The following is a 13,782-nucleotide window of genomic DNA, read 5'->3' as shown; positions in this document are numbered from 1 at the left end:
AAACTTTGAAGCATGATCACTGCCGTTAATTCTTATTCTTATGCACACACACACACACACACACACACACACACACACACACACACACACACACACACACACACACACACACACACACAGGTCTCTCAGGCTTAAGTAGGAGTGGGCATAATGTACCGCTTAAAGGTGCTCTGGGTGGCAGTGTAAACCGTAACACACAGTTACCAAGTAACTGATAGGAATTCTTATTCTAACACTAACGGATGAATGATGAGTAACATACACAGCTTTCCACACACCTTTTCTCCTACCTTGGTCAGGCAGCTGGCAGACGTTGGGGGGCACGGTCATATTGAGCACATCGTTGACAGCCGTGTCTATGTAGTGGCCTCTCTGGACGTCGTGCTCACTGTCCGTCTGGTCGCTCTCCTCGTGCCCGCTGTCCTTCAGACTATTGCCCTCCAGGTCCTTGAATGTCGATGTGCTACAGAGGGAAGGAGGGAGGGAGAGGAGGAGAGAATGTTGATTTCCTGTCACATCAACTTCAATCAGAAGCTCTCTCCTTTCTCCTTCAGCACCTCTCCCCCTCCATCTCTCTCTCTCTTTGTAGATCTATTTTTTTGCTCTTTCTTTCTTTGCTTTATTACATTTTTCTCAATCTTTTCCCTTTTTCACTCTTTCCTCCTTGACTGCTAAATGAACGCGTCTCTCTGCATCCTTCACTCTCACACAGCTCTCGAGGCACTGGAAACGTTGACACAAGGAGAGAGATGATAGGCATCTTCAGGAGGACTCCTCTTAACTCTGGCCTCAGCTGTATAAAGGACACAACTTCACAGCCTTCCACATTGTATTAGTGTAGGGAACAGAACCTTGCTAGTCCTGCAGTAATCGGAGTGTGGTGATTGTGATGCTGGTGGTGGAGGCACAGATAAACTCTGTTGGGTTTTTTGGGATTAAGAGGCAATTTTTTTTACTCGGCTGATAGCGGAGCAGAGAGGCTGCAGGCTGTTTCTAAAAGGGACAGCGTGGGTGCCGATGACTTCAAGGGCATCGCTAGTGTGAACCGTTGTGACTTTAAAGACCCACTCTGGATATTAACGGACATTTTTATCATTTAAATTGATGAGAATATTATGTACCCATTGATTCATTAAGAATATCACTTGTAAATGAGAGAAGAGAAGAAAAGAGAAGGAAAGAGAATGAAAGAGAAGGCCCATCCCTCAGCTTTATAGCAAACCAAGTGTCATAGCTGCCGTTGTGTTGTTTTTCAAAAAAAGGAGTGGGCCTTTAAAATGGGATGCAATCAATCACTCTCTACTGTTCAATCAAAGGGGTATAGAAAATGCTATGCGCACATACAGTATGTGCACAGATTGCATCTGTCTTGTTTGGGGCTTACAGCCAATAGAGGCAGGGGAGAAAGGCCATCAGCAGCTGTATAGTACATGCATGAATTCCATTCATTTGATTGCCACCCCATTGGAACAAATTGTGCTATGCAAACAAGGCTGGTATTGAGGGAGGGGGTGAATGTATACATGTACATCAATATGTAGCAGAGTGAGAGAGGAAAGAGAAGAGAAGGAAAGAGAAGAGAAGGAAAGAGAAGAGAAGAGAAGGAAAGAGAACAGAAGGAAAGAGAAGAGAAGGAAAGAGAAGAGAAGGAAAGAGAACAGAAGGAAAGAGAAGAGAAGGAAAGAGAACAGAAGGAAAGAGAAGAGAAGGAAAGAGAACAGAAGTAAATAGAAGAGAAGGAAAGATAGGAGAAGGAAAGAGAAGATAAGGAAATAGAAGAGAACAGAAGAGAGGGAAGGAACGAGAAGAGAAGTAAATAGAAGAGAAGGAAAGAGAAGAGAAGGAAAGAAAAGAGAAGAGAAGAGAGAAACTAAATAGTAGCAGCAGCAGTTCCTATCTTTCCTGTGAGAAGCCTGCCTGGGAAAGGGAGAGAGAGAGGGAGTGCAGTGGTGGTAATGATGGCTCTACATCTCTCTGATGTTATCAGTGTTATGGCATCTGTCCCAGACCACAGGCCCACATGCTCCTAGGGGGGATAGCTTTGTAGTGTGCTGCAGAGGCCCCGCTCAGGCGCTTTGTTTACATAAACACAGGGAATCTCAAATGGGGATGGGCTCAAACAAAGGGAGGTTGGAATGTTCCATAGCTGCAGGTAAAAAGGGGGAATTATAGTCCTGGCCGCAACCCCKCCCCCCCCCCCSKKRCSCRGCAGGCCGTTATTAGGGTTGTCTACACTACACCCCTCAGAACCAATAACTCCCCTAATATCCTGCTTCAGGTGGACTCAGGAATGCACTATTACTAATACCTCACAAAGACAACAATTGTGCTCAGCTCAATGTTCTCAAAGTGGCAGACAAATTAACTTCATTATTGGTACTTTCGTAACAGCATTGAGCTGATGTATTTTTATACACTGAGATCCAACTGTGCTGCGAACCTCTTGCAATATTGAAATCACTTTCCCGGCAAAAATGTTATTTGATTTCTTTAATCTTATTTATCGTGATGTGTAAGTTGTTTTAAGAGCCGCGATTTAGCAGGAGTTTTTTATAATTGCTTAATGTGCAAGATGGATACTTGTTTTTAATGGGAATGGGTAGAATTATTCATGATGTGAAGATAGAGAGTCATAAAGGTGACCTAACAGAACAGGGAGGGAACATTTTAGAGTTTAATTCCAAATTATATTCTTGATTCTGTCAATTTGTATCAAATACACAGAACAAACACTGATTTTAACAACATGCGCACTCATGCATTTGCAGCCAATACCATCAGACAATTATGGATCACAATGATTGATAGTGAAAATAATAAAATTGTCTAATCGAGAAGTACCTTTTGATAAGGTGTGCTCGGCTGTTTACGTAGCTGGAGTCGATATAGTTCTCCGTCTATAACAGAAGATTGGGGGAGGAGGGGGAAGAGGAGAAAGAGGGGGAAGAGGGGGAGGAGAGAAAAAACACAGAAGAGATGCATTTAATTACGTAGGGAACCAAATAATGTTACACCGGTAATTGCCTTTCAATATACATTTTATTTTACACAAAGGGCTGCTGAGCGAGCCTCTGCTTTCAAAGGCAGAAACCATTCTCTTTCAAAGCACACCCAGGGAGACAGGGAGAGAGAAAGGCAAACTAGGAGCTGAGAGAGCTGAGGAAAGTGCTGCAGTGAGCAGGGCCTCTCCTCCCTCCCAACCTCCTTCCATCCTCTCCCTCCCTCCGTCAGACCACAGTCTTCAAAATGGGATCATTAGGGAGGACAGTGCATCACGCAGAGAGATAGAGCGAGAGAGAGGAGGAAGAGAAGTTTCCCTTTTTTCTCCTCTCTAGATCTCTCTCTTTCTCCTCAACCACTTTTGAGCAGATTGGAATCTATAAATATTAAATAAATAAAAGTGTGGAAAGAAGAAATTAAGAGCGTACCAGGGGGAATCTTAACTTTCAGCAATAGCAGATGAAAATCCAGCACGGAAGAATCTGCATATGATGGATCTCTGACCCACATAGTTCCAAGGCATCATGCGTTTAACTTTTTAACTTCACACATATTTATAGAAAGAGGTTGAGGGAGAGGGGAGCTCTGACAGCGGAGAGAGAGGACGTTGAGGCATCCCCTTGTGTCTGGTGAGAATCTACTCAGTAAAAGGAATCCAGCATTCAACATAAAAATAAAATCCCCCAACATTTATAGAAGACTGTTGTAGTGAGTTAGAGAGGAGAGTACTGACAGGGGAGAGAGGGGACATTGAACAGGTAGTCTGTTGTGCTTGGCCAACATCCACTCACATCCAGATAACATGTCAAGAGGGTATCAAAGACACTCTCAAAGGACATCCCCAGGCGGCCCATAAAAAACTCCATGATCTGACCCTTTCAACAGACTTTGATAATATGCAGTTGTTTTCCTGTGGGAAGAGGGAGAAATTCCTCTCCTGGACTCATTACATCCCAGATAAAGGGATAGACAGACCGAGTCAATGGCTCCCATCCGGTGAGGAAGTGTTACTTCTCAAACATCCTGAAAAAAGAGTCACCCCTAGATGAACGAGGTTAATGCAGGCGGTGGAGCGAACTCACTGATTATCAAATGAGGGACACTTCTTGCCGGCTCGGCACTGCTGTTCGGGGGAGCGGAGAGCCGTGTGCAACGGTGAGGCAGCAACGCAGGGTGACCAAACAGATTTGGATTAAAAATGGCACTTGAGTTTTGCTTTCACCTTGTTAGACGGTGAAACCTAATCCCCACCCTCTCCAGTTGAACCTGTGTAGGTTGAGGCAGAAACCACAATGCAGAAGAGAGAGAGGCTTTTGATGGTCTTTATTGAGAAATCCTGACTGACTTAAAAACACCCCATAAAACATGCCCCCACCCTTCATTAAAAAGGGAGGGGGGGGGGAGGGGGGGGGGGGGGGGGGGGTAGTGTTACCTGTGGGAAATAGCACCCTGTGACCCAAAATGTTTTTTTATTTAACTAGGCAATTCAGTTAAAAACAAATTCTTATTTACAATGACGGCCTAGGAACAATGGGTTAACTGTTCAGGGGCAGAACGACAGATGTTTACCTTGTCATCTCGGGGATTCGATCTAGCAACCTTTCGGTTACTGGCCTACGCCCCAAAATAGCACCCTGTGACCCCGTTGTGGTCTTTGAAACAATGGAACAGCTTGTTAATGCTAGGTAAATGCATGTGTCTGTGTTTGTTTTACTCTTTAGTAACCCTGGAATTTTCTACCTGAGCTTCAAATACAAACACAATGCAAGCATTATCATAAATATCATAAAGGTATCAGCGCTAGCACTGTTCTTAGAGGAACTCCCATGCTTTAACAAAGTACCTTATTTTAGTTCACAGAAGTGTAAAGTAAGTAAGTAAGTAGCCTTGTCTTGTGCGAGTCGGAACAGCTCATAGGCCAGGAGCCTATCTCCTGTTTCTGTAGCGTGAGTCAGCTTGATGTACAAGTAAAACCCCTGGACAGGACACTAGTCTATCATAGGGCCTTACCCCCAATCTATCTCCTTGATGCTGAATGCCAAGCAGAGACACATCAGGTCCCATTTTTATAGTCTTTGGTATGACTCATTCAGGGATTGAACTCGCAACCTTACAATCTCAGGGCAGAGGCCACTAATTGCAGACCGCAAATTAGGGGGATTTTCTGATATAGGCATTTCTTAATATCACATTACATCCATTGATGCTCACCATTTGTCCGTGGATGTTTCTTTCACGTAGGGCACAACAGTTGTAGACAACTGTAGCATTGTAGCTAAGCCTAACCCTAACTTTTTGCCTAACCTTAACCTCATTCTCCTAACATGCCACGCTAATTCACCTAACCTGACCCGTTAAATATCATAACCTGCCAAATTTTTTATTCTAACCTGCTATGTAACCGAATCATCTGTGTCGAGAAACAATCAGTCTCATAACACCTGAACTAGCCCGTGGCAGGTATCAATGAGTGTTTCCTGATATCAGGAATTAGGAAGTTGGTGGCATCTTAATTGGGGAGAACAGGCTCATAGTAATGACTGGAGTGTAAACGCAAACCACAATTTAGGGTGTTTCTTTATGTGGGTGTTGGGTTCCAGGTAAAACCCTTTCCACAGAGGGTTCTACATGGAACCCAAAGGGTTGTACCTGGAAACAAAAAGGGTTCAACCTGGAACCAAATAGGGTTATTCTACAGGGACAGCTGAAGAACACTTTTGGAACCATTTTTTCGAAGAATGTACAACAGGTCTATTTCAACTATATTCTTATAGGGTCCAGATGTAAAAATGGTTATTTAAACAACTATTAAAAGCTTAGGTCATTTTAAAATGATCTGAAAACTAAGCATCTCAATAAATAACACAAAGATATGTAAAATCATGTACTGACAAATTCCAGTCTGAAGTTATGCTTTGAAATAATTTCCCTCGGTCAATAGGTGTTTTTTGTCCCACTCCCTCCTAACGAGTCCTTGTGTGTCAGAGATGGAGACAGAAGGCCCGTGTTTCTGAGAGTCGTAGCTTTCAGAAATGGGGTCATAATATTTAGCTTAAACCATTCAAATTCTAGCGCCACATTTATATGAAGAAAAAATTATCAACATGCCACATAGGCGCTAGAAACCTTGAGGAACCACACTATAGACAACCAAAATAGTGCTCCTCGTTTTGGAACTGAAATTTGGATTTTGGCAGGGATTTTTTTGCAGACTTTTATTCATTTTCATAATTCAACCACCAGTCTAAATTAGTAAACGGGTCGGTTCTGGCCCGCAGGCCGCCAGTTGAATAGCTCTGGTGTACTACAATGGTTAATTGTACACCAATGTAAGTCACAGTTGTTATTGTGGGTTAAATGTTTTTCCACCGCCTCTGTCTAGTAGACTAGGCCAAAATACCTTCAATCACAGGCCAAATGAGGCCATTGTTTGTCGTCTCACCTCCACGCTGGCTAATTACCTCTGCAGCGAGATAATATTGTAATTAGCGAAGACGGCAGGGCAGGCGGCCTCCTGATTGAGATTTGAGAGATGACGATGCATCTGGACGCACTGAAGGTTAGCGGTTAGCTACGGCGGGCCGCTTTTTCCCCTCCGTCTAATTAAACTTTAACTCATTGTTATCAAGGAGATAATTAGTAAAAAGCCATTTTAATTAACATTTTATTAGCTGCCCTTAATTCAGAGCGCACCATGGCGTGTTTGCTCGACAAGCAGTGGATAGAGAACAAAACTCCTTTGTTCCTGTCCGGCTTGACTCCATTAATATCAAACGTAATTGGGTGTCTGCAATTATTTTCACTAGTCTTACCGAGGTTGGACGTGTATGCACTGTATGTAGATATATAAATATATATCGTATCATGTGTTCTTTTGGTGTAGCGTGCCACCTGCGCTCCACTTCGGTCCCAGTGAGCACTCATTAAAATGTCTTGATCTCCATCTAGCCCGGGCATTCAGTGAGCACTCATTAAAATGTCTTGATCTCCATCTAGCCCGGGCATTCAGTGAAGCCATCATTAAAATGTCTGATCTCCATCTAGCCCGGGCATACAGTGAACCTATTAAATGTCTATCTTCCATCTAGCCCGGGCATTCAGTTGAGCACTCATTAAAATGTATTGATCTCCATCTAGCCCGGGCATTCAGTGAGCACTCATTAAAATGTCTTGATCTCCATCTAGCCCGGGAATTCAGTGAGCACTCATTAAAATGTCTTGATCTCCATCTAGCCCGGGCATTCAGTGAGAAGCTAATGTATATGGTGGGAGTAACAAGGGGAAAACTTTATGAAAGAGATACACATTTCCTGATGAATCTTACTCTGGATCGAGCCCTGTAATTGGTTTGGAATAGCAAGCACGGCATTGAATGTAGTCCAGAGAGGGGTGGTGGAGTGTAGTCCCGAGAGGGGTGGTGGAGGGTTGTCCCTAGAGGAGCGGCGGAGGGTAGTCCTGAGAGGAGTGGTGGAGGGATGGATGATACTTAGGCTCTATGGTGGTTTAGTTATCTACACACTGGGCTACGTCATAAAGACTGCATTTCCCAAAATGCACTGCTCAGTGTTCACCACAACTCATGTCATCGTAACCCCTTAAAAGAGTTGTATTCCATTTTTTTATTGTTATTATTATTTGTATGGGACAATATACACATGTTTGTGAGAAAGATAATTTTAAAAATACAATTTTATTGAGTAAATATATTTATTGGTTTCTTTTCATTTTGATAAAAGAAAATGCAATGAATTTAAGGTTATTTGTTGACATAAATATAGAAATGTCCTGATTTTAAGGTTGTCATTATATTTGGGATGGGGTCAAATTAAAATAATAAATGTGGTCCCCAGAAATGAGTTATTCTAGGTCTTCTGCCCTCAAAATGACTTGATCTGTCATTCAACTGTACACTAGAACAGCTTACATGGACCCGTGCTCCCCCAAGGGACTCTATTCATCAGACAAATCGGTGGCAATAAAGTGAGTGCATCCCCACTGGCACAGACGTCAGTTCAATGTCTATTTTTTATTTACATTTGGTTGAGTTGTCAACTAATATGAATTCAACATGAAATCAATAAAATATTTATTGAGGTTAAAAGTTAGGTGAAAAAATTATGAAATTCCTTTTCTTTGATTACTTTTTGCAAATGCAATCAGTTTCCCACATTGATTCAATATCACCACATGGAATTTTGTTGAAATGACGTGGAAAAAACGTTGATTCAGTGGGTTTCCTCTATTATCACATAGGCAAACACAAAACAGAAACGTGCACAACCTTGCCTAGAGCATTGACAAGGAGGCACTCTGGAGAGGCTCGTTCTGAGGGTGAATACGGACAGATACATTAGCAGGGTGGCTTCCTGTAAAGAAATGTACCGTCCGCCCCCGTCCACCTCTATCTACTGTAGATGATCGCCTTTCAAAAGCCAGAGGAGGACATGTCAATATTTCTCGCTCTGAGGTTGAGTTTCAGGCCGATGGAGGATGAGGAGAGGCCCGCTTAACTACCGCGAGGCCACCGCAAATGGTACTTAATCAGGTTGGATAATGTGTTGTTGTGATCTGAGTGGCCCCAGTTTGACGACCGGAGTTACTCTATCCCCGTAATTATTGTTCTGTTTCGTCTGGAGAAGAGGAGGACAGGAGGTTTACAGCGTTTTGGGGAGTTAAACAAAAGCGGGCCATTTTTCTGTTGCCGTGTGACTGATAGGTGGTGTCATAGTGAAAGGGGGGATGGAGGGAGGGAATGAGGGAGGAGGGAGATAGGGGACACTTTACCCCCAATGAGTCTTTTCTATCTCCTAGCCCTCTAGCTCCAGCCCTAAGGCCTCCACATTTCCCCTCTCTTCCTCCCTCGATTCCTCCCGTGAAGGGGGCACTAGTGGGATCCTCCTCTGTCGCGCTCTTACTCCCGCAGCAGAGAGAGGAAAAGCAATCTCCCCGCTTAGTGGCTGCCGTGAGATTTGATTTGTCTTCCTTCCCAGTGTGACAATTGGTTCCGTAGTACGGATGCAAGTGTATTCATTGTATATGGGGATGAAGGGGGCACTGAGAGAGAAAGAGAGAGTGGAGAGACCGAGAGAGAGAGAGGAGAGAGAGAGAGAGAGAGAGAGAGAGAGAGAGAGAAGAGAGAGGAGAAAGAGAGAGAGAGAAGAGAGAGAGAGGAGAGGAGAGAGAAGAGAGAGAGAGAAGAGAGAGAGAGAGAGAGACGAGAAAGAGTGATGATGGAAAGTGAGTGAGTGAGTGAGTTGAGTGAGTGAGTGAGTGAGTGAGAGTGAGTGAGCTGAGAAGAGAGAGAGAGAGAAAGAGAGAGAAGAGAGAGAGAGAAGAGAGAGAGAGAGAGGAAGAGAGAGAGAAGAGAGAAGAGAGAGAGAGAGAGAGAGAGAGAGAGAGAGAGAGAGAGCTAGAAAGGACGGGTTGGAGCAGACATAAACACCAGGCCAGTCAGAAGTGTCAGGAAAATAGAAATGAAGATAACATATAGAAATCTTGTCACACCACCGCGCTCAGCAATTTATGTTTTTTTATATTTTTTTTTATCACTGCCGAGTCCCGATACATCAACCAATGCAATTAGCATTTACACAAGGAGGGATGCTAAAAAAACTGTGACTAATGAGTAGCACCACACTTTCGCCGCAAATTATAATTTATTTGTGCCGTGTCCTTGTTTTCGGCGCTGTAGATAAAATGGCCATTAGTTTGCCATTTAATTCCTTTCAGAAGAGCGAAACACTTAACTCAAATGACTAAAACCTTGCTGGGACTTGGTTGCAATGGGGAGTGATGTGAGTGGTGGTAAAATAAAAACGTCGTCAGTGAGGTCTGGAAAGAGGAGCTCCATGTCCTGTCATCGGATGCAGGCCTCTCATCCTGTCAAGTTGCTTGTGCAGACACAACTCGCCGAGGCTGTATAACTTAAGTGAGTCACAACAGCCCTTGCTACACCATTCCTTCTACACACATCTATACAATAGAAAATAGTCCACAACATCATCAATGGTAGAAAAAAAACATGAACTTCCTCAATTAAAACGGATTGATGCGTTCCATCAGGCTTATTTTCACGCCTGAGTTTGGTCCTTCACACTCTCGGTCTGCAGTCTCAGTGTTGACTCATCTTATAGCAGGCTTACTCATAGGGTTCCCTTGAGTCCAGGGAGGGACATTTTGTTATATCCTCTTCCGTAGGAAGGGGACAGCTAGTAGGGATAGGAGAGAGAGGGGTGTTTGTGTGGTGTGTGTGTGGGTGTGGGTGTGTGTGTGTGTGTGTGTGTGTTGTGTGTGTGTGTGTGTGTGTGTGTGGTGTGTGTGTGTGTGTTGTGGGTGTGTGTGTGTGTGTGTGTGTGTGTGTGTGTGTGTGTGTGTAGCCTCTCATCCTACACTCTGCTCTTGCACATTCTGATCGTGAAAAGAAATACTCACCCTTAAGCCTCTCACACTCTCTCTGTCACGCAAGTCTCTCTCTCTCTTCCCCTTTCCAAAAAACGCTGCTCTGACAAACTCTGATTTGCATGCCTGTTTTGCCGCCCCCGCCACCACTGCTACTGCTGACGCCACAACAGACCTGCTACTGTAGAACCCCTAACCAGCTCAGATTTGCTCTGTGTGGCACTACCCATGACAACACACCAGACCACCATAGCACCTGGTAGGAGTGGGAGTTATGCAGCGTTTACCAACGAGAGAGGGTGGAAACGCTCATCTAGACTGTATGGGTTGCTAATATCCCGCCTTTACCACACACACACACAAACACACACACACTTATAGAATTTCCTATTAATGCTGTACCATTTTCTAGGCTATAGATTTCCCTCTTCCGTCAGAGAAGCCCAGCCCCCTCAGGGAGGCTCAACCAGTAAACAGGGGGGAACGAGCGCCTGAGGCACCACACCCATGGAACTAGTGGATGAGACTACACATTCTCTTTCTGAAGTCTGCCATATGATGAATACAAGGGTTAGAGTTGTTACCATTTAATGTCAACCAGCAAACTCAAATTACGGCCGATCTATGGTGACAAGAGGGCACGTCTGACGAATAGCCTGCCACGTCCTCGACATAATTTCACTTCATCACCTGTCAATTCAGCCCCCAAACTCAAATTGCCCCAATTGGGAATCAATCTTATTATGAAAGTGAGCGAGGAGGGAATGTAGTAATGGCTTTCTGAAAGCTGAGCTAAGAAATGCAGTTCTTTCCCAGTTCTTTGTGTCAGCAGGCACTGTGGTAGTGCTACTATGTTCACACAGAGAGACTGTGTCGCAAAAAGGTACTATATTCCCTATATAGTGCACTACTTTTGACCATGGCCCATAGGGCTCTAGTCATAAGTAATTCACTATGTAGGGAAATAGGGTGCCATTTGGGGCACAACCACAGAAAAGCATTGGCAGACTAAGAGTGAATCAAACACAGGACTGACCTTGACCACATGTGTTGTGGTGTCGTCGGCATTGTTTTGACCCAACTATACAACCGGTCTACCAAGGGAGGAAACACAATGAAACAGATATGTCAACACAATACTCCTACTTCCTGCTTCAAGTCTTTCTCTATTTCAGATCTTTCTCTCTGCCTTCCTGTGTGAAACGGAACAAATATTTGCCCATTTTGTTTGAAAACAATCGCCAACTGTTCATTCTAATAAATTGAGGAAAAGAAAAGATGAAGGTGTGTGGATATTATTATTATTTTTCCCCTGCCTTGGCATCTGTGGTTACAGAGAGAGAGAGAGAGAGAGAGAGAGAGAGAGAGAGAGAGAGAGAGAGAGAGAGAGAGAGAAGGCTTGCCTTTGTGTTTTGATCCTGTAATAGTGTAAAAGCCTCAATAGCCAGCCCAGGCTATAACATCCCAGTCAGACCTGTATGAGCTTGGTCTCCTTTGGCTCCATTTGTGTGCAAGTGAGTGGAGATGTGATTAATTATACATACATTAATAGCAAAAGTATGAATAATTCACGAGGTCGTCAAACGTCAAAGCTACTTTCCCTCCCTTTCAGCGTGATGAAAAGATTTTTAATAATAGACCCCCGTCCAGAAGTCTGTTGCTGCATTCCAGAGGACGGGGCTGAGAGGGTTTGTTTTAGCCTGATCTTGTTGTTGTCTTACTAGAGAGAAGCATTGTTCTAGCCCACCGCACCCAGTCAGAGAGAGTCGGAGAGTGGAATAGCACCTGTGTTGTGCTTTGTCCGTGTATCTGCCTTTGTGGTAAAATGCAAATGACACGAAGACAATGTATCCACTGAGTAGCAGGTTACCAGTGTAACATCACGTTCAGTAGAGTCACGCCATTGACATAGAGAGAAGGGAGGATGGGGAACCGTGGTTACATTTGAGACTTGTGTGTGTCAAGTGTGTTAAGACAATAAGTGTGTGTGCGTGTTTGTGTGTGCGGTTGGGTGTGTGTGTGTATGTTTGTGTGTCAGCGTGTGCCTTTTTTAAAGCTATCTATTATGCCCGTCTGTCTTGAGCGAAATCCTGAAGGAATGCGTCGAGATTAAGATTTGGGGTTTTACATACTAAAAAGGGGAGAAAAAACTTGGCTATCGCGTACTAGCTTTTTCAAAGGGAGGAATCAGCTTACTTTTCTCTTAAGCCTGTGGAACCTAATCAAACTCAAATAGAGGGAACTTCCCCTGATGGAGTCCCAGGGGATTTCCCTTCATTTGGAAGTCAGGACAGAAAAAATAAGGAAAAATCCAAATAAAATCACACTCTCATCCCAAAACCTGTCATCTGAGACAGGTGGACAGGTACATCGGAATTCCCTGAACAGGCCCTGGAATTCCAGAAATACCTGGAATTAGATGAATGGTGGAAGTTGGAACATTTAATCGGAATGTGTAATCCACGCAGATTTACCAAATTTCCTGTTCTTCCGGCGATAGGTATAAAACTGGTGTTGCTACCAGCCATTTTAGCTTTCCAAGTGAAATAACCTAGCGAGGATTTCGAAGGACTTCTTCTCAATTGTGGCCTCTATCTGTTCACCAATGTAACAGGGGAGAGGGGAGACTAATTTAATGTACTCATAATTCTCACCGCTTTTAGTGAATGTTCCTTCCCTTTCACTAAACCCAAATCTCAAATAGGAGCAACACTGCAGCATCTCGCCCACATTCTTAGCTAATAATCCTACATACTTAAGAGTGGCACTGGTAGTAGGCTGAACTTTAATGAGTAGGCTGTGCTCCTTTACACTCAAATACAAATATACAGTATAGTAGGATATATTGTAGGATACAGTATCACTGAGTACAGTATATAAATATGATTCACAGTACAAAGCTGTCGAATGACCCAAACCTTGAATTGTTGTACATAATTAAATTATTGAATAAACATTTTCCTATGACATAACATTTGACGTCTCCGCGTCCTAGCGGGTGTACAGAGAGCTATCAATCCAGGACAGGGCACTTTGTTGTGACCACATGACACAACCTGATATGGTACCTCAAGGGGCTATGTTTTCCCAAAAAATATCAGATGTACCTCAAGGGGCTATGTTTTCCCCCAACATATCTGATGTACCTCAAGGGGCTATGTTTTCCCCCAATATATCTGATGTACCTCAGGTGGCTATGTTTTCCCCCAATATATCTGATGTACCTCAAGGGGCTATGCTTTCCCCCAACATATCTGATGTACCTCAGGTGGCTATGTTTTCCCCCAATATATCTGATGTACCTCAAGGGGCTATGTTTTCCCCCAACATATCTGATGTACCTCAAGGGGCTATGTTTTCCCCCAACATATCTGATGTACCTCA

At 43.7% G+C, this 13,782-nt stretch overlaps 1 protein-coding gene across 6 annotated transcripts in view; it reads right to left on the bottom strand.

Moving 5' to 3' along the window:
* The window catches only part of pcdh19 (protocadherin 19), a 108,512-nt gene that overhangs the window by 41,660 nt on the left and 53,070 nt on the right, over positions 1–13,782 (bottom strand). For 3 of the 6 annotated variants that reach the window (XM_023990272.2, XM_023990276.2, XM_023990274.2), the window contains exons 3-4: positions 2,842–2,897; positions 279–463 (exon numbers count right to left, since the gene is read on the bottom strand). In XM_023990272.2, coding sequence (XP_023846040.1) covers positions 279–463; positions 2,842–2,897 — 241 coding nt within the window. The remainder of the gene's footprint in view (positions 1–278; positions 464–2,841; positions 2,898–13,782) is intronic. The other 3 variants (XM_023990273.2, XM_023990275.2, XM_023990278.2) reach the window with 1 other exon arrangement.

This window comes from Salvelinus sp. IW2-2015, linkage group LG6.2 (assembly GCF_002910315.2).
Source record: "Salvelinus sp. IW2-2015 linkage group LG6.2, ASM291031v2, whole genome shotgun sequence".
Lineage (NCBI taxonomy): Eukaryota > Metazoa > Chordata > Actinopteri > Salmoniformes > Salmonidae > Salvelinus > Salvelinus sp. IW2-2015.
The sequence above is the reverse complement of the archived record's forward strand: the minus strand, read 5'-3'. Positions and strand labels throughout refer to the sequence as shown.